The sequence below is a fragment of the Acanthisitta chloris genome, unplaced genomic scaffold, assembly GCF_000695815.1.
Source record: "Acanthisitta chloris isolate BGI_N310 unplaced genomic scaffold, ASM69581v1 scaffold25276, whole genome shotgun sequence".
Lineage (NCBI taxonomy): Eukaryota > Metazoa > Chordata > Aves > Passeriformes > Acanthisittidae > Acanthisitta > Acanthisitta chloris.
In genome coordinates this window covers 2,248-22,194 of record NW_008677922.1, presented here as the reverse complement: position 1 = coordinate 22,194, position 19,947 = coordinate 2,248, and the positions used below count along the sequence as shown (strand labels likewise).

At 35.4% G+C, this 19,947-nt stretch overlaps 1 protein-coding gene across 1 annotated transcript in view; it reads right to left on the bottom strand.

The window, feature by feature from the left end:
- ADAM23 (ADAM metallopeptidase domain 23) overlaps positions 1–19,947 on the bottom strand; it is a gene marked incomplete at its 5' end in the record, with an annotated part of 55,292 nt that overhangs the window by 33,918 nt on the left and 1,427 nt on the right. The window contains 7 exons of the mRNA XM_009076707.1: positions 944–1,015; positions 4,164–4,229; positions 5,087–5,160; positions 5,680–5,752; positions 6,388–6,451; positions 7,182–7,264; positions 9,447–9,510. Coding sequence (XP_009074955.1) covers positions 944–1,015; positions 4,164–4,229; positions 5,087–5,160; positions 5,680–5,752; positions 6,388–6,451; positions 7,182–7,264; positions 9,447–9,510 — 496 coding nt within the window. The remainder of the gene's footprint in view (positions 1–943; positions 1,016–4,163; positions 4,230–5,086; positions 5,161–5,679; positions 5,753–6,387; positions 6,452–7,181; positions 7,265–9,446; positions 9,511–19,947) is intronic.

The window sequence follows — 19,947 nt, the reverse complement described above, 5'->3', positions numbered from 1 at the left end:
TATTTATATTTTTTGTCTGCTCTAGGAGCTTTTCTTTAGACTACTAGCATTTCCAGACCATTACAAAAAAATATTCCAAAACAGTTCCAGCATTTCATGTATTATAAATATATTCACCTAGATTTTCAATATACATACAGTATATTTTAAATGCAAGAACAAATACTGTATTTCTTCCTCTGAGCCAAACAAACTGTTGACAATGTTTTGCACTGGATTATATCACTCAGTTCTATTGGTATCAAAGAGTCAGCAATTTGGTAGCCTTACTAGAGAATCTATCCTGTTTTCACTACAACCAGAGCTCTGAAATGTATATCGTCATTGTATCTATATCAAAAAGAGAATTGCCCACGAATTTTACCACAAATATTACTTTTAGTTTATACACTGTATAGAAAATTGTTCTAAATTTAGTCACAGATACAAGTAGGGTATCTGTGTCACTTCCACCAATTTATGATGCACTGCAGTGGGATTCTGTATGTTTTCAAGCTATAAATACAGATTTATAAAGGAGAATTTTTACTCATGCTCTCTTTTTCTCCCAATAGATATGTGCATACTTTGTGAACTATACTCACAGTTTCAATCACTTGTAGTTAGATTTGTTTCACAAATCTAAACTTGATTAAATCTCATTCTTAATTGGTGACTGGTACTGAAGTCTCCTTTAAGTTTGAAATCACCCCTGCCACAGGCAAACCTCTGGCAGCTGCAAGTTTTGAGAAAAATGCCATGGATAATCTGGTGGTTTCTTATACATTCACCCCAGGCTATTCTTCTGCAGAGGCACTGGAAATGCACTTCCAAATGTAATTTTTATAGCTGACATTTGTTTTTTTTATCCTGGTATCTGAAAATGTTAACTATCTGAAAATGTTAACATTTTTAACACAGTGCTGAACTAAAGCCAGTGTTCAGAGGAAACATTGATACTTACAGCATCTACAAGGTTTACCACAGACTTTGCAAAATTGTTTGTGTATGCATTTGAAGAACGGTGCCTTTTGAACTGAAAGGAGAAAAGAAAGTAGAACACAGAACTTAAATATTTATTACTAATTCTTTATTTTTACAGCATGAAAGGAAAATTAATATTTTAAGAAAGAGTAAGGGAAAAAACTCAACAAGCTTTTCAGATTATAGCCTATCTCTCATATTCAAGAATCCCTGGAAGATAAAGGAAGCCATGCATGCTAGACAGCCTTTCACATCTGGAAAAGAAGCATTTAGCCACAAAAAATACTGTATTTAGAATCAGAATTCAAGTGTTTGAGACAAAATTACAGGTAAACTTGAAGATAAACATGAGCTCAAAATTGAGAGAATACTGTACACATTAAAACTGTGCTTAACCAGATGAGTTACGTATCAGACTGTACTAGCCACATTGCAAGACTCTAATTATAACATACGAAGATGAAGCATTTACCCCTTGTCCTGTGTACAGCTCTTTGCAAAGGCATCCTTTCTCTACAATAGCACAAGACTTTTATGGTAAGTAGCATCAGTTACATCAAAAATCAAAATGAAAGAGGGAATGCATGGTGAAAGTAAACACGTGTTAGAATGCAAGAAGAGTTAAGCTGAATATCTTAAGCTTTAACTTCAATATTTTTTTTATTTTTATAGACTTAGATGAGATGTATTACAAGTTCTGCTTCCTAGTTTCTATGCATGTCATTATAATGGCTTCATGTCTTTCCTCATCCTGCCCCACAAGTCCCTACTGTTTCAAGACAAACCTAAAGATGCAGCTATGGTATCCGAACACGAATTCATGACTTTCAATAAACTGTAAAATTATAAATCAAAATTACATTACACAATATGATTTGCAGACAGGAAAAGTAAGCCTTCAGAATGTCACAGAAAAGGAACACAAAATTGCTTAGAACAAAGAGGACAAAAAGTCTTCAGCAAAAAACTCTTTCTATTTCAACTACTGGTTAAAGGCAACAAATCTCTCACCTCACAAGCAAACATTATCAGGTTCCATGAAAGTGTCAGCTATTCCCACTATGAAACATAGTACTTCAAAAGGGGCCTTGAAACAAGAAGGTCTAACTCTTTTCTGAGCAATTGCGTAGTTAGTCTCATCATATAACTCAGATTATTAACTACCTTCCCAAATTAGAATTGCAAAACAGATAAATCCACTGTTTTCCAGAATTCTGCTTGGTGCAAAGGTGAAAGTAACACTGGAAACATATATGATTTTAAAATTAAGCTGTTTCTGAAATTGAAAGTACACACACATGACATACATTACTAGATATGAAATTATCCATCCCTTTAAATTCCACTTATTTTTGCACAAGCAACTTAGTTTTACATTGACAAAGTGCCATAGAAATGAAAAGAAGTTCATCAAACTTAATGATGGCTCTTACTCATTTGACTGCTGGAAGATCATTTTTTTTTACATATGCAGTTATTCACTGTTAAGTTCCACAGTGCTTTAGCACAACCACAGCAGGTTTTAGCACACAAGATCCTACAATAGAGGTTTTCAAAGACCAACTCCCCTGTAGCTATTCTCAAAACCAGGCACTTTCAGGTACAGTGCTAGTAGGGAATTAGGATGTACACTGAAAAGATAACTCATTTCACACAACTCTGCTCCCTAGGGAACCACAATAATGGGGGAGCAGGAAAGACTTTGTCTTTTTGTTTTGAGTCAATCCCAAGCCTTTCCAGAAGTGGAAAGCAAAATAATATGCTTTGGAAAATGTTCTTGGTTTTCATAAAAGTACTGAAATGCTAAAATCAATAGCAACATACCACATAATGTGTTTAAACACAGTTCCTAAAACAGAAATTAATCTAAGCCAGTAAAAAGTGCAATGACCTAATTAAATATGTTCAACTGTTTCTTTAGTGCTACAGGAAATGAAAATGTTGTAAAAATACATAATATTAACCACTTAATACACCAGTCAAAGAAGTCTGAGATACTATTTCCAACAGACTCTTGCTGCAGAGGAAACCTGCCCTCTCCTGGTAAGCAGAAAACCTTGAAAGCACATTTTGTGAGCTCCTGGACTGGCAGGCTGTGGCTCCTGAATGTGAACACATCCTTAAGTATATCCACTTTATTCCTTGGAAAGAATTATTATCTGCTTCTGAGTCACTAAGAACTCTGAAACAAAACATCTTTGGTCTAAATTTCTAAGAAATAGAGCATGAGAGGAGACAACAGTTAGTGTCTGTAACAAGTGTAGTGGTTGTCCTTCAAGCATGTCTGTAATAAAAGAGGCCAGAGGAAACAGACATAGAAATATTATCTATTCATAAGAAACATCAACCACAGATGTCAAACAAGATAGCAAAATGGCTACAACTTCAGTTACTGTGCCCTACCTCTAAAGAACGAACACCTGAACACTCAGAATAGTTTCCTACCAGGTAGTTTTACAAACAAAACAGCTCAAGGAATTTTCTCCCACTTGAATTCCCTCCACATTGCTGAATTAACACTAGTTACATAGGCTATTTTTGCCCAGACTACTTGTATGATTTATGAGACATATGAGGGAATGGTATATTATCTGTCTATACAGCATTGGAACAAGTACAAAATACTGCATCCTGTTCTGATATCTGCTATTCCTGGCTCTTAAAAATTATCTTTCAGTGTTGACAAAACTGCCCACAACAACATAAAACATTGGAAAAACATGCAGTAGAGAGATGCAATGAGCTCTCTATTTGAATCATTATGAATGCTGTTGATAAGTGTAGAATAGCCAGGACGAACAATGAGATAGTTTTGGCCATATGTTTTACTGAATTAAAATTTAAGTTAGTAAAACTAAACTCCAAGTAAGAAGTTCTGACCTCTTTCGTTATAACTTTAAGGAGAGGGTGTAATTTTAGAATGTTCAGTGTGTTTGGTAAATGTTTTGTTGCTTTTCTTTGTTGGTTATATTAAATTATCCAGATGACACCAAAGTACTTCAGAGATGTATTTTGAGCATATAACTGCCATAGAAAATCTTAGGTAACATTCAGCTTCATTAGGTCTCTTACAGTACAAATGTTAATAGCTGCTGATAAACCAAATACTTGAGCCAAAAGTAGCTGATGCAGCACAGTGCTGTACATCAACCTACAAATTATCATCCAAAGGAATATTCCCACTGAGCTGACATGCTTACCATTTTATGGTCATTGACTATCATGAGCTCCAAGTATTTCATTTCTTCAAAGACACCACGAGATATCTGATGGATTAAAAAATTCTTTGAGAAATCATGAAGATGTAGTGATTTTCAAAGATAACTGCAGCTGATTTATATTATATATACACATTACATACATATTATGTAGGGCGTGTAAACCTGTAAAAAACTGGGTCAGACATTCAACTAGGGTAAAGAACCATAGCTCCAGTAACTTTGTGAGTTACGACAGACACTGGCAGAGAATCTGAGTCACATCATTAAGAGTGTTCAGGGTCTATTCTTTTTGGTCCAGCACAGCCACCACCACTACTTCCCTCCTCTATTCATCACAGATTTAATGAGGAAGGAAGTAACTAAAAGCAGATGTGCCCTCAAAAACATGCTGTAGATTGTGTAACTCAGTGAAGAAATAGAGATTAGTCTTCTTTAACTCAGTTATTTCCCTGACACACAAGCATGTGAAGATCAGGAGGACTGCCCACTTATGTCCTCTCAGTAACCCAGTTCTGGGTGACCTCATTTAAATTTTTGATTTAATCATCTACTTAATGAGCCAAATGAAAAAAAATCAGATATCTACAAAGTAGCAAGATTTCATTCAAAATTATTCTTTATCTTCAATCAGACCCAAAATTTAAAATTCTAAACTCATTTTCACTACTAAATTTTCATTTAATTGATGCATAGTATTGCTGTCACTTTAGAAAGTTTATCAACTTTTCTCCAAATATTCTACTTTTAAAGAACAATCTTGTTTTATCCTTGTGTGACAATATTAAGCTACTAAAGACAATTTCCTAAAGTCTATATTCTCTTGACACTAAAAAATACAGAAATTAATGGGTATGGGTTTGGTTTTTTTAATGGTCTTAACTCAGAGTCACACTTCTACTCACTGCTCTCTTTCTTCTCTTTCTCCTCAGCCACTGCAGTTCAGACAGAAAGGGCCATTCAGAACTAGAGTCAGTCTCTGTACAAATCACAATTTAAGAATTTCATGGCATTATTTTAAACTACTTATGTACACTATCCAACCAAAAGTAGATTAAGATCACCAAAATTAGAACCACTTTTTCTATTGAAAAGTTCATGTTTTTAAATACATAAAATATCCCATATCAAAACTCAAGTAATTTAGAAATCTTGAAGTTAGAACTAAAGCATGCAAGGAGAGGCAAAGAGATTGTGACCCGGGCTTAGACTCTACACTTTCTTCTATCCTGTGTCCTCAGTAGCATTAATATCACTGATTGAATTAAGTGAGTTGCAGAGGAAAGCTAAATACAGGTCTTTGTGGATTAAAATCTCTCTTTTTGAAAAATCTAGATTCCATTGCAATAATTGTGAAAAAATGCCAGGTTAGTATCTATTTTTCAAGTTTTTCTAAATAATCAGCAATTTTATATAGACTATTAGCCTGATACTCAAATTTTTCAAGTTATATATGCAATTATTTCCAATATTGAAAAACTCATAAGTAAAAACATACCAAGGTCCTGCAACTGCTTGAAGGCTTGTGTTCCATAAGTTCTTTGGATGATATGTGGCCTACTTTTACTTTCCTGGTAAGAAAAATATGTGAATTTTTCTTCTAATTAATAATGTCAAGTGAAAAATGCTGCACTTTTTTCAATGTTTATAATTTTTATTATTTTTTCCCTAAAATGCAAGCAACCATAGCACTAATTTGGGATAGTACTAATTTGAAGCAATCTATTTGCAGTCCTGAGCAAATCATGGAGCCTCTCTGCTTCTGCACATTTACCACCCTACAAAACTGAAGTATTGCAGATGTCTTTGAGATTACGTGAAAAAAAAGTCCTTTAAAAGCCTTAGTGTTAGATAACAAGGATCATTTATTCCAATAAATCAAATTGGAGAGAATATATCTGGTTGAAATCTTCCTCCCACAGATGAAAACCAACATTACTTAGTCTTATTAGTCTACACACAGCATTTAAATGATCCACAATAAGTAGGAAAAAAAAGATTAAAGAAAAGCAGAGAAAAATCATAGGTAAATCATACTTACATATTTCCTCCCTTAAATAAATTCCAATCAAGTGTTTTAAAATATTTCTGGGTTTCATATGAATGCATGAGACACTTGACTCATATATTGATTTATTCTAATACTTTTATTTGCTATTCCTTGAGCACTCTCCCAAATCAAATAAACTAAATAAAATAAACTTACTTCACTGTGGATCAGATCCATTGGTTCTATCAAGTACAAATAAGTACTATCTTCAAACATGCCACTAGAACATGGAGAAAAAGAAGCGATATTTAGGATTACAAAGCAACTAGTTTGACTCCAGTTTATGAATTTTGATGAGACAAAACCAATCTTAGGACTAAAAACCTGATCAATATTAAAATAAATTCCATGTATATTCATTACTAGCATATGTGGCTAAAGCTCAGATTTTTTCCTTTTAAGATATCAGGCACATTTTAATGAACTAACATTAAATGTAATGGCAATGCAATGATAAAGTACCAAAAAGAATAAAGATTTGACCTTGGAAAGAAAGAGTCCCAAGATACACATGTAGCATGCAGAATATAATCAACACCTGATTTGCACTTCACAGTAACTGATTCTAGTAAGGACTAATGTCTTATATTTTTACCTTGTACAAGCTAACAAAAAGATCAATTTTTCTATTGGCTGACAGAATCATACATGAATACTGAACATGCAAACTGCTAAAGTGCAATTCCTATTTATCCTTTACCATATTAAGTCATCTGGGGAAATATTTATTTTCACTTACTATATTCAAAAGTTTCATGAGACAGCATCAAAACACTAATTCCAATGATAGTAAAAAGAAATGCTAGCAGTTTGGCATAGCTGGTACTGCCATTTCAAAACATCAAAATCTTTGGGCCTGTAGAGTTTCAGTCCCTCACATATGAAGAGATAATATTAAAGAGTAATAATTAGTTCATGGCCCTGTTTGAAAAATGAGAACATGCACTTACTGAAGTCCATTACAAGTTGAAACAGCAACTTTGGAATCCTTGATACCTCTGATATTTCCATGGTAGTAACAATGCTCTCCCCCCTAATAATGTTTAAAAACAAACAATCACACACAAAATTACCTGGATTTAATGTCTGTTGCTTAAAACCAAGGCGAAAAAAGATCTAACACTAACAATACCAGTTTACCTCCTTTAAGGAGTTGTCTTCACTCTCTATCAGCAATAAATCCAGCTAAACTAAAGATTAAAGTATTCTCAAAAAAATTTCTTGAAAACCCTGAAGTGTGGCTGCCTCTCACACATTATTTTAAAATCCTATCATTCATCATAAAAATGTTCTTAATTCTTTTGTCATGTCACCTGAACTCCCACAAGTATATTGCATAAGGAAGGGGTTCAATGCGCTTGTTAATACTCTCCTTGAGCTAAGTAGGTACCCAGAAAATAAATGCTCTTTGCCTATCTATGCACAGTATTATTTCCATGTTGCATCTTATTTAATGAGCTATTCAGATTCTGGATGAAATTCCTAATGGGCTATTGTGCATAATTAAATCAAAGCACTACACAGAAAGCAAACACTGTGTATTCACCTTTCCATCAGTGAGACTGCATAAACCACAGCTAAATTTTTATTATCTTTCTCACACAAAGCTTTTCAAGAATGATTTTTGAAAAGATGATCATCCAAGTAAAGAAACTGCTGTTTGTTCTTCAGTCACTCTTGCAATAAACTACTCCTTTCTAGAAAATACAGTAAATACTTTGCATTAAGATTTCACTTCTTTAGATCCACATCAGGAAACAAAACAATCTTTTACTTACTTAGACCTAAAAATTAGTGTAAGACACCGCAAAAGACCAGGACAAAGTTCTTACTTGACCTCCCATGCACATTGTGTATATTTTCTGAACCTCTAATTAGGCTTTTTACAGATTAATGTGACCACAGGAGCTCTATTATTGCTTCTAAATAAAACAATTCAGAAAACATCCGCTAGGAAGTTTGGCTCTCAAGTTACTGCAGCATGCAAAGGTAGCCCATTTGCTGAGTCTGAAGTTCTAATATAATTTTCCAGTCAGATTCATGATTCAGCAACCGCAGTGCTCAATGCTAGTGCTGCAGCTGACAATTGCATGAGCTTGTCTAAATGCCAGAGGGAATTGTTTTCTTGCATCATTTAGCTTTTTTGCCTATTCTGCAGAGTACTGAGTCTTAATGAAGCAATTTCTTTTGCATGTTACATGAAACTATTTTTATTCTTCAGTGGAAGAAAACAAAAGAGCATATTTCAATAATTATACTGCAATGTAATTGTTTAATTCCACCCTTATCTGTGATGTATTATTTTATATGAAATTCTCTACAACAAGGCCAAATAATAAACTAGACACCTCATACTTGGACAAACAACAGTCCTGACTTTCTGAAGGCATAAGTGCAACTGGAACGCTTGCTTGCCTTCACTCTAAATAGACATATAGTTCACATGTAGTAAATTCACAACAAATATTCTGGCATTTATACCAAATATGAAAAAAGCAATTCCCCAAAAATATAGGTTATAACCTTCCTAGGAACCTACCAGTCCTCATTTTTTTACTACAAGAAACAAAATAAACCGATCTGGTTCCCTTAGGGCTGAACTACCTCGCGTAACTTTAATCTGCCTTCGCATCAATAGCCTATGGCACTGGATTCAGTTTGGGAGTGAGTTTGACAAACGTAATTAATCGGACGTCAAGCAATATGCTGACTTTGTAATAACTCCAGAGGTTAAGGTTTCAGTAAGTCTTTCATTTTCTGTTTCATGACTGTATAATTCTTGAAAAAAAAAAAAAAAAAAGTCACTGCAATTTTTTTTGGTTTGTTTCAATGTCTTACATTACCATTATCCCTTCTCCTTGCACTTTCTGCTAAGGACACATAAATAATTAATGAAGACTAATCTGATGGTGACTTCAACCCCTTCACCTCCTACATTTTACAAGATGTAATTGTTCTGGCAGTAACTGGATCATCTTTACCACTACCACCTACAAATACCTACTCCTCACCCCAAAACACAGCTTTCTTTTTTGTACAATTCCTCTTGTATTACTGAGATATCCTTACAAGATGAGATCACAACTACCTTGTATATATGGGAAAAGACTTCTGGTGCTTTTAAGATTTGCAAAATATTCATCTTTTCTTTTTAACATTTTATTGGCATCATTCCCTCAGAAAGACAATTCTGACATAATTTAAGAACACAATACCTTAGAAAACTTTGGTTTTCCATCTTCATAGTGAATCTCCACATAATTGGAAGATAACAAGTCACTGTCAAAGAAAGGAAAAATCAAGATGAGAAAAATCTGAATAGTCTTTCTACTGCTATGAGTTTCAAGCAGTTTGCATCCAGCAAATGGTTTGAGGGTGCACTAGAAGTCAGAGTGCATTACAGAAGGAAGAATTTCACTCTGCAATATAATCCCCTGTATTTTAGATTTACAATTAGATTATCAGCCTTTGAAATATGCAAAACAATATCCCATGGCCTTAGAACTTTGTTTGCTGACAGTAACTGGTACTGACAAAACATAACTTTAGTTCATTACTGTTTTCAAAAAAGTTTTAAATTTTAGATAAAAGTTAAACAGAGTATATATAAGGCTAAACAAATACATACATGGTTGTTCTGAAAACAAGAATGTATAATAACTTTCATCATTGCAAATATTCAATTTTTTTTCAAAACTAGTAATGTTCCTTAAAAAATCCCCAACAAACAGCAAACCAAATCATCCCCCATACTACCCATTTTCTTCCTTTCATTTTTTATTATCAGATACCTTTCTCATTCATTTTATTTTTCCCTAACTCTGGCAACACAAATTTCTGAAGCATAAAATTTCTCATACCATAAAATTTACAGTTCAGATTTCTTCTTTTCTTTTTCTTTTACTGAGTTTAGCCAAGCCTGTACATACCCTGTACATACCCTACCTCAATGCCCCATTCATATCTCACCCCATTATAACCAGGGTTGTGGCACAGCACCCAGGGAGAGCAAAGCACTTAAATATTTTAACTGGCCCTACCAAATATGCATGATAAGCATTTTACTTAATGTGATCCAGAATTCTCAGCATTTTTGAAGCCTCTAAGAGCCTGTACTCTTGCCAATACTAAAAAAACATAAATCATTAAAGGGTCTGATTGTGGTACATATATCAAAACAAAAATATTGCTATAAATAGAAACCATCATTACGGAAGTCTGACCTGACAAAACAGCTCTGATGAGAACTCACGAGGAACAACAACTTCTGATAATGGCTATCTCAAACTCAGATTGGGCTATTAGCAATCCTGATAACACTTTCACTCTGGGATTCCTGGCTCATAAAATCAATTCTTCATGCTGCAATTATCAGGCACTACACTCAGAGAGCATCCTGCAGAACTCAGTTACCAGTGGTTCTCTTAAAAGTCCTTTTGCATGGAAATAAGAGACCACACTATGGGCACTCTGTACCTGCAAAAGCAGTGCTAATAGCCCTGAATAATTACTGACATCTCATAACTTTTCTTAAACTTCACTTAGAAGGTACTATTTAATAGAAACATTTTTAAAGTGCAGATTTTAAAAATGAATTCAGTTGTGTAAAATCATTTTAACTTTCTCTATTTGTATCATAATAAGCTATACATTTTCTGCAGAAAGTACAAATGCTTTATAAATAGTGTAAGTGCTTGTCTACGTTTACATTTTGATTAGAGCAGAAGTGGATCCAGTACAGCAAATTAGTTTTTCAATATTATAAGCAGTAGAAACAGTGCTAGCTTTAACTGAAACAACTGTGTCAGTCACAATCACAACAGACCAAAGCATATTTAGGTAGTAGCACATTAGCATGATACTATACAATGAAGACATCAAATTGCAACATGGTGAATGAACTCACGACCAAAAAAATGTCCTTTTCTGCAGTTCCTCCCACCCTGCTTTGCTTGTCTTTGACAATTGTTTTTATTAAGCTGTCCTGCATTCCCAGCTCTTGTACCTGAGTTACACTGAGAAATGCAAAATAAGCAGCAAAGGGACACGCCATTCCCAGTGGTTGCTGCCTTTGAAGGCACAGGACAGCTGTTAAAGCAAGCAGCAGATGCTTTCTGAAGAACTCACATCCACTTCCCTGGCACATATTTCACTGCTGATGTTTTCATTAGCAGGAGAGCTGCAGAGTGTAAAGTGGCTTACCTCAGCTGGCATCTAACTGTCCTGATGAAGAGAATTGATTTGGGTAAGTAAAGGCTATGAAATGACTAAAAGATATCTCATATACAAGTAAGTCAGTCAGTTTCCAGGAATCTAATAGACAGCCTGAGGAAAATCAGACTACAGCTGAACTATCTTTCTTGTATCTTAAATCATCTTTGTACTAACTTATTACCAGCCAATAATTTATTATTTTTTAACTATTCTGAAGTTATTCAAGCTCAGTACCAGTGTCTGAGCAGCCTAGTTTAGTTGAATTACTTTACAGAACACTCATCAGATGTTTTTGCTCATTTGACAGATATGGTTTAGTGGCACACAGAGATGTGAAAAACAAATAGAGACCCTGCTGCAGCAAGGTACTGTCATCTGTAATGCAATAGCCATCTCCAGCCTTGTTTCTATTACTAGTTTCAATTATAACCACAAGCTTTGAATTGACTGGTCTTGTTGGAATGTATCATTAAGTTCCTACTATGTATCTACAGTAGTCTTTACTTGGCTTTTGTCTTTGAAGCTGGTTTGACAAGTGTCTCCAAGGAATAAACATACTACAGATATATGTTGTTCTTTTTTAAAGCAGAGCAAAGTTTTACTACTTTTTCTTGTATTATCTTGAAGAAGCTTTAAAAAATAAAAGCATGATACTGTGGATCAAGCAACTGTGTTTATATGCAATTAAACATCTGATATTGCAATTCTTAACTTCTTCATAGCTATGGAATCAAAGAAAGTCTTGACTCCTACTGCTAATACCATAATAATTCTGTAAGAATAAACTTACTTAAAAGTCACTTCTTGCATGGTCTTGCTAATATTGTTTGGTTTTGCTCAGCATGTCTTTCAGATGGAGAAAAAGTATGACCTGACGACAAATTTATTAAACTGAAATTGCCAAGAAGATATTTTAGGTGGGGGTTTTATTGGGTTGGGGTTTTTTTTTTTTTTTTTTTTTTTTTTTTTTTTAAGAGGGCCTTAAATGGGGAGATCTCTCCAAAACAGACTGACAGGGAAGCATGTTCTGAAGTAATACAGAATGGTGCAGAAAATACTCCAATTCTTTTCTGGGTGCAAGAAACCCTGAGTCAGTTCAAGGGAGTTCAGACAACAAATTCTTCATGCTCCTTTCTCTAGTTATGTCCTGAAGCTCTCCATCCAAGAATGGAACATGCTACATTTTAATGGCTACTTAAATAAGCATTTTGAAGGTAGCAGTTTGAAGAGTTCCTCACAATATTAACAGTATGTTGGTCAGTTTTCAGCACATTTGCATTTACCATAGCACTGAAGATGATAATCACTTTTAAAAGTGCTATGCAGAAGGATATGAAGACATGAACAGCTTGGCAATATTAGAGAAGACATGAGTTCTATGCCATGACAGAAGTTTCCTAGAAAAGCAATTGACAAAATAAAGATTTCATTTAAACCACTGTGAAAGTTCATTCAATATTGCATTTCAATTGATCCCTTTGCTTTCATCACCCGCTTGGAAAACTTTTGAATTATCAAGAACAATTTTATTAACCTGGAGCGTAAGATTGAGGGCTGCCACCTGTCTTAGGCAGAATGATCTCATCCAATGTAACCATATTTGCTTCATTTAAAGGAAAGCATTTTTGGATACAAAAGAAACTCATGTTTATTCTCCTCCTCTTAAACAGTTTAATGACTGTGCCACATGTACTGATACTTTGTCTCTAATGATAACAATCCAATTTAAAACAACTCTGACCATGAAGGGAAAATCCAAGCAGACCGAGGTGTGGGGGTTTTTTTCAATTATTATATTATTTTACTTGTAATACAAAAAAGAGTGAAAGAAGCTTATTTATACTTATAGAGATCTAACTTGGTCACTTTCAGATTAAATCAACAAATAGCAGAATCAGAGATACATTCTGGTATTCCAGCAAACTGAAAGTTTATTTTGGTTCCCTTAATCCATGCTTTCATGTTGAACTACACTGCACAACTTTAGCCCTGTCATTGAATCAAGTTAAATGCAGCTCCATAGGCTCTTAGGGGCTCATCTGATTAACTTAATCACATGCCAAGCATACACAGGCTTTATACTAGCTCCAAATGTGAAGATTTCAGCCTGACTACAAGAGAATCTGAGATCCCAGGAATTCATTTCAACATAAAGATCTCACTGTTGACAATACTGCACCACCTCAGGAACAGACTGAAACACTCTCTAGATAACAGTTCATCACCACTGCCACATTACAGCAGTTGCAAGTGAGTAAGGAATAAGAACATAATCTGAGAAAAGATGCACCAAGTCAGACAACTGCTTAGCATGTTGTCTGACAGCAAACACACACAAGCAACAATCTTTCAGGGAGTTTTCTCAGCACACAGTGATCTGCAAGACCAGGATTTCATAAACCAGTTAGTGCAATTGTTTTCAGTGGCTTGTAGTAGATTTCTTTTCTGTAAATTCTTACAATCCTTTAATTCCTCTAAATAGTTTAATATGTACAATGCCCTGTAACAAGATTTACATTTTAATTATTTTTGTGAGAAGCACCTTCTTTCAAATCTCCTGCATTCAATACCTGAAGTTGCTACATGGGAGGGAGGAGGCAATAAACATTCTCGCCCCGACACACTGAATTTTGTAACATTGTCATAATCCCCCAGATGGGCATTTGCCTTGTCCAGAGCTTGTTGACCCTAGCAATGCACCAAGCTAATGGCTGTGGGTGCATCTCAGCTGACACACATTCAAAATCCTGTTCAGACTGATGAGAGATGCACACTTAATTAAATCAAGGATCAGGAGTGCAAGGAATGAAGTCTTTCACTCCACAAGCAAGTGGTCTGAACAGAGGTACTTTTTACATGGACATGTAGGGATAGGACAAGGCGTAATAGCTTTAGATTGAAAGAGGGTAGATTTAGATTAGATATATGGAAAGAATTCTTTACTGTGAGGGTGGTGAGAGGTTTTCCTATCTGTCTCTAAGACCCATTGCACGTGGAACAGCCACTAGGGCAAACGGTAACTGTTAATAGGTTTTCTCCAGCACTGGATGTGGCAAATAAGGCAGTAAAGTTCTCTTATCTACAACTGAGAAACTCAAGACTGCATTTAGATGTGAGACACATTGCTACAAAATCCTAACACTGAGTTATTTGCATCTCATCTGTAACAAATTTTTAAAAGCTTACTAGAGATAAATTTTTCAGAGTATATTATCACATTTAATCTAGCAGCTTGTGTATCATACAGGATCCATTTAGTACCCTAAACGTTTAAGCATTTATTTAAGAAAATGTTATAAATATTTGAAGTTTCCTTCTGGAAAACTGTAACTAGTGTTCCCATTTCCATTAAAAAATAATTAAGAAATAAAACAAAATAAAACAAGCAACAAATAGTTTCTCAAATAAACCAGTTACTGGCTCTACTGTTTCTTAAATGAGGCTAACAATTTAACCTCCTCTGGGACTATTCGCTCTACAGAAACACATACCACAAAGACTACACAATAATTATAAGCTTTAAACTGACAGATAAAATCTGCTGTAAGGCTGGCTGCACCTCACATAAGAAACTGACTTTTTGCAGTAGTCATCATATTTTAATGTCTCAAGTCATGTTACAGTCAAGTGCAGTGGGGTTGGGTTTTTTTCAGTTCATGCCAAAGATGTCAAATATTTTTCATATGATATGTTCATTGAAAAGAAATCCATTTTCCTGGAAACAGAGGTTCCTGGAAAGATGGATTTCTACAGAGAAAATAAGGCAAAGCTGCAAAATACAGGCTGCTTTTTTTTCTCCCCTTCCCCCAAAATCCTAAATTTTGAGGCAAATTCTCAGTAGGAAGGGAGAGAAGTTTTTGTCTTTGTTTTTTACCTTCAGTTTCCATCCAGCTCAGTTACCTAATTACCAATTCCTTGTATGTACCTCAGCCACCACAGTCCCCATGGGGGAACTATGGCCCCAGCTCCCTGTGCTGGTGGAGGCTTCTTTATTCAGAAACTGGTACTAGACCATGGCTGAAAACTGCCAGGCAATATATTCAACTTCCCTCATCACTAAAAAACACAGCAAGCAGACATTTCTAATTCACTGCTTTTGGCAGTATTGCTCTTTAATGTGTACTATTACTACACCAGTACATAAAAACTGATACCTCTAAAGAGGACATAAGAGTAACCTGCAGAAACTCTTGTCTTTCAACAGAAGAACAGCAACTTAAAAGCCTTTTACATGTTGGTGCAAACAATGAAAAATGACAAATTGTTCAAATATAACAGGATTATTGATTACCCGAATACACTGATACAGCAAATGGACTGATGTTATTGTTTGAGGACAAAAGAGAACTTACTAAATTAATGAACACTTTGAAAGACTTTTTATATAGTGTTTTAAGACAATGTTTTATGTTGCTTGTTGCATAGGGAATTTATTGAGTTGGGGCAGACAATCACAGCTGAAATATGAGTTTAACTTTTCAAATGGGATTGCTATCCTACTAATGCCCTATAATCTCTCATTTTTTGCTAAGAGCATTAACTGAAAATATTATTTAATCCATTACAGATTAGAAAAAAAGCACCATTTTTTGCATCAAATTATTTCTGTAATCCACATATCTGCAATTATTATGCATTGTCATAAATGACACTGAGAGCCTGAAATTGGTTAACATTTAAGTGTAACAAGGCACAAAATGACTGAAACTTCAGCATAACCCACACCTTGTTAAAGAGTTGAAAACTGATTTTTTTTCTGAGTCTTCTTGTCAGAAAACTTGCCAACAATCACCTTCAGGATAAAAAGTTATATTTCATCTGGTTTAGGCTTCGTACAATTGCAAAGTTGGTTCCCTATTCAAACCCCATATAAATCTTACATGTGAATTGTCTCTGCACATTGGATTCACGGGTTTGATGGGCTTTCATTTCCTTCAAGCTGTTTGTGCTGTTGCACTATGGCAAGATGGAAAACATCAAGTAAAATTTTATAGTAACATGCTACAGAAACTTTCAGATTGCCACCTGTTCTTCTTAGAAAATCTTGACAGTTATTAATGAAAGCGAATATCCAATTTTTTTCACTGCCTGGTTATAGTATTTACTGTGAAAAAAAATGAGCAGCTGCAACACAGAAGGTTAGCAATCACACAGATTCCAACAGAGGTAAATAAAAGTTGAAACTAAAACCTGTTTCGAGGTAACAACCATCCCACAGGAACAAAACCAAAATACACAGAATACATACAGAGTAGGTGGATTAACTCACTTTAGAGCAACACATACAAATATATATTCAACGTATATAAGGGTATTCCAGGATTTTGAATACCTATTCCACATGAGTGGATTATTTTGGCCAATAGCATGTAACAGCTCTGGTCTGGTCCTGTTGTTATGCCTTTGCTTCTGACTAAACATTAGCAATACCAGGATGCCAACTAAAACTCAGTGTAATCCAATATAGTAGCAAAAGGCAGCACTTTACTGAGCACCTAAATTAACTGAAATATGAGAATGGCTTTTTTTTCAAGTCATTGTCTACGGGTATTTACAATTTATGCTACAAGCTTTATGACTTAAGAGTTTGAGAGAGTCATGTCCAGTCAAAAAGTAGGACAGAGTTAAAGTCATCATTTTCTCGACCAGAAGCAGATAGAGTCAAATGTTTATGAGTCAAAAAAAACTAAAGAAGCTAGAAGACTTAATGCATAAAAAGGCAAGCAGTAGGAAAACCAGTAGGGCATCTGAACACCCTGCACCTCATATACAGTGAGTAAGAAAATTCCTGGTACCCCAAGAGCAGAACTTCTTCACACAAGGTACATAGCAAATGATGTCCCCCTTCCTTTTTGAGGTGAAAGGCACTGCATTTCTTGATTGCTGATAAAGCAACCACAGTTAGAAAAAATATATACATTTACTTTATGAACCATTGTTGGTAAAAATAGGTGAGGAGAAATAGCAGGGCTGGACAATGGGCAACATTGGAAGGATATGGGGAATGTGCACAGGAAGTTCCACCAGAATATGAGAAAGAACTTCTTGACTATGTAGTTGACTGTGCACTGGAACAGACTGCCCAGAGAGGTTATGGATTCTCCCTTACTGAAGATAATCAAGAACCATCTGGACACAATCCTGAGCCATGTGCTCTAGGACAGCCCTGCTTGAGGAGGGAGGTCGGACCAGATGACCTCCTATGGTCCCTTCCAACCTAACTGATTCTGTAATGTAAGGCTACTAGTTTTGTGATGGTATTTGTATAGTAGCCTTTCAGCATGAGACTAGGACAGGAAATGCACCTAATGAACAGGAGTTAAAGAGTTCTGGTTTTTGCTATTATCTCTGTTAAGCCACTGACTGATGGGCCACAGAAGAAGCCACTCAGACATGGCCTTGAAAAGGTCAACCAGAACTTTAGAACAGATAAGAAGTGGTAAACAACATCCTCATTTGTCTCCTGGGAAGGAACAAACCTACTTTAGGATGTCTGCAGGGACTTGTGGATGTGTGCAATCATTTTTATGGAACATTCACGGGAAGTGCCAAAAGCAGGGAAGGTGAATCAGGACAGAACAAGGAACAGAAAATGGAGAGGAAAGCAGCACAAAAAGGAGTCATTAATGTAAGCTGCAAGACAGCAGGTTTGTTTGGCACAGCCCTGCATTTGTTCACTGCAGTTTGTCCTACGTTAAGTCCTTCTTGTAATATTTCCTTTGTGACTTTGTCCTCTATTCTGCATAGGTGTGATGTGCAAGGAAACTTGAGAGTCAGACAACTATAAGCAGACCTGTACCTGGAAAGACGAAGGCCTAAGCCAGCGATCAAGTAAGAGACCTCAGACCTAGGCACCAGTGTTGGATGAATGTAGATTCTGTATTAGTATTTCAGTCAGTGAATGTTCATAAGCCTGTCAATCAGGAGAGAGTTGGTGCACGTGTTTCACTAGCAAACGTACAATTCTCATCAGCTGGAGAAGAACTTTATCAAGCTGTTTGTATTCTTAGTCACCTCAGTACCATCTGTGTTTTTACATGGTGCCAGTAAAGGGAATGTTTTTTCTCTGTGACTGTCTGTGTGGCCACCATACCCTATGTATAATGCCATCTTGGGAATATGTACTGAATCTCACTGCTGGCTGGGCATGCAAACAGGCGCAGTGGCAAGCAGACCAAGAGGAGAAATTCTCTGTAGTCTAAAGGCCACTAAATATAGGCTCTCTTCACAAATATGTCATGATCATCCACTGGAATTACTATACATGAGTCCAACTCTTATAAAGCAACAGTTGTGTACTACACTATAGTTCTTCCAGAGGCTAGAGAACACCCAGTTATCTTCAAGCCTTCTTTCACCTTCAATTGTGTGTGACATTCCCAGACTTCATACGAACTCATCTTTTGCCAATCATTCAAGATTTTGCATAAATAACATTTTAAATTATGAAACTCTAGGAGTAACTTAACTCCAAAGTTATGCACAGATGAAGGAAAACATTACCAGTTCACCTTTACAGCAAAACATCTGATAACTAGCAGCCAAGCAGCAGTTCTGCAAATTTAATAAAGCCATAGCTTGTTGCTTTGAAAAGCTGTTAGACTTAATAAGCTTGCACTTCTCTCCTTAACAAAACTTGGAATAACAACAGTTAAGACCAAAATAAAACCTGATACGAAGCTTCAGACCAGAGAAACATGTTGGGGGTTTTTTAAACCTGTATGCAATTGTTTCTGTAAATTTGTTTCTCCTTTTTTAAGCATGCTGAAAGGCTAAAGGACAGAAGGGGCAAATGCACTTATGAGCAATACAGTAGATAATTTTACCTGTCCAGTATTTAGTACTGATTTTATACTTCTACACCATTCTTAAACTTTCTCAGCATAAACTTCCAGTGGCAAAAAAACCCACTTCATTACAATTTTGAGAAAAATCAGAGAATTCCACATGTTCATCAGATGAGATAAAAATATGTGTGATACAAACAACTAAGCCACTGCTGACCTGTATTACAAGTCAGATCATCTGGATCTGATGATCATGCAAAATTGTCTGTCTTAAATGCAAACAGACTCTAGCTGCACCTTTCAGTACAGACACACCATTAGGGTTCCCACCTCATTGGGAACTTCATGATTGTAGTGACAATAGCATGTTTTCCAGATCACTGAAGATGAACCATCCATATATGTATTGGCAGTATTCCTATATGATGACTTCTGCAGCTAAAAAAGCTCATGACAATTCATCAATAAGTAAAAAAAAAAAAAAAAAAAGAAAGGCACAAGAAAATCCATACCTTTCAAAAACTACCAGTACTGGAATCTCTCCATTTATCATCGTTTTATCATGAACGATAAAATTTTAAAGGTATCTATGTTATGGGTGTCATGGTTATGCTATGTTTACTGTTACCTCACATAAAATAGGCTAAACATTATTTCAACAAACTTGGATAAGAGCTTATTTTTCAACAAGTTTTAGAATTTCACATTCCCTGAC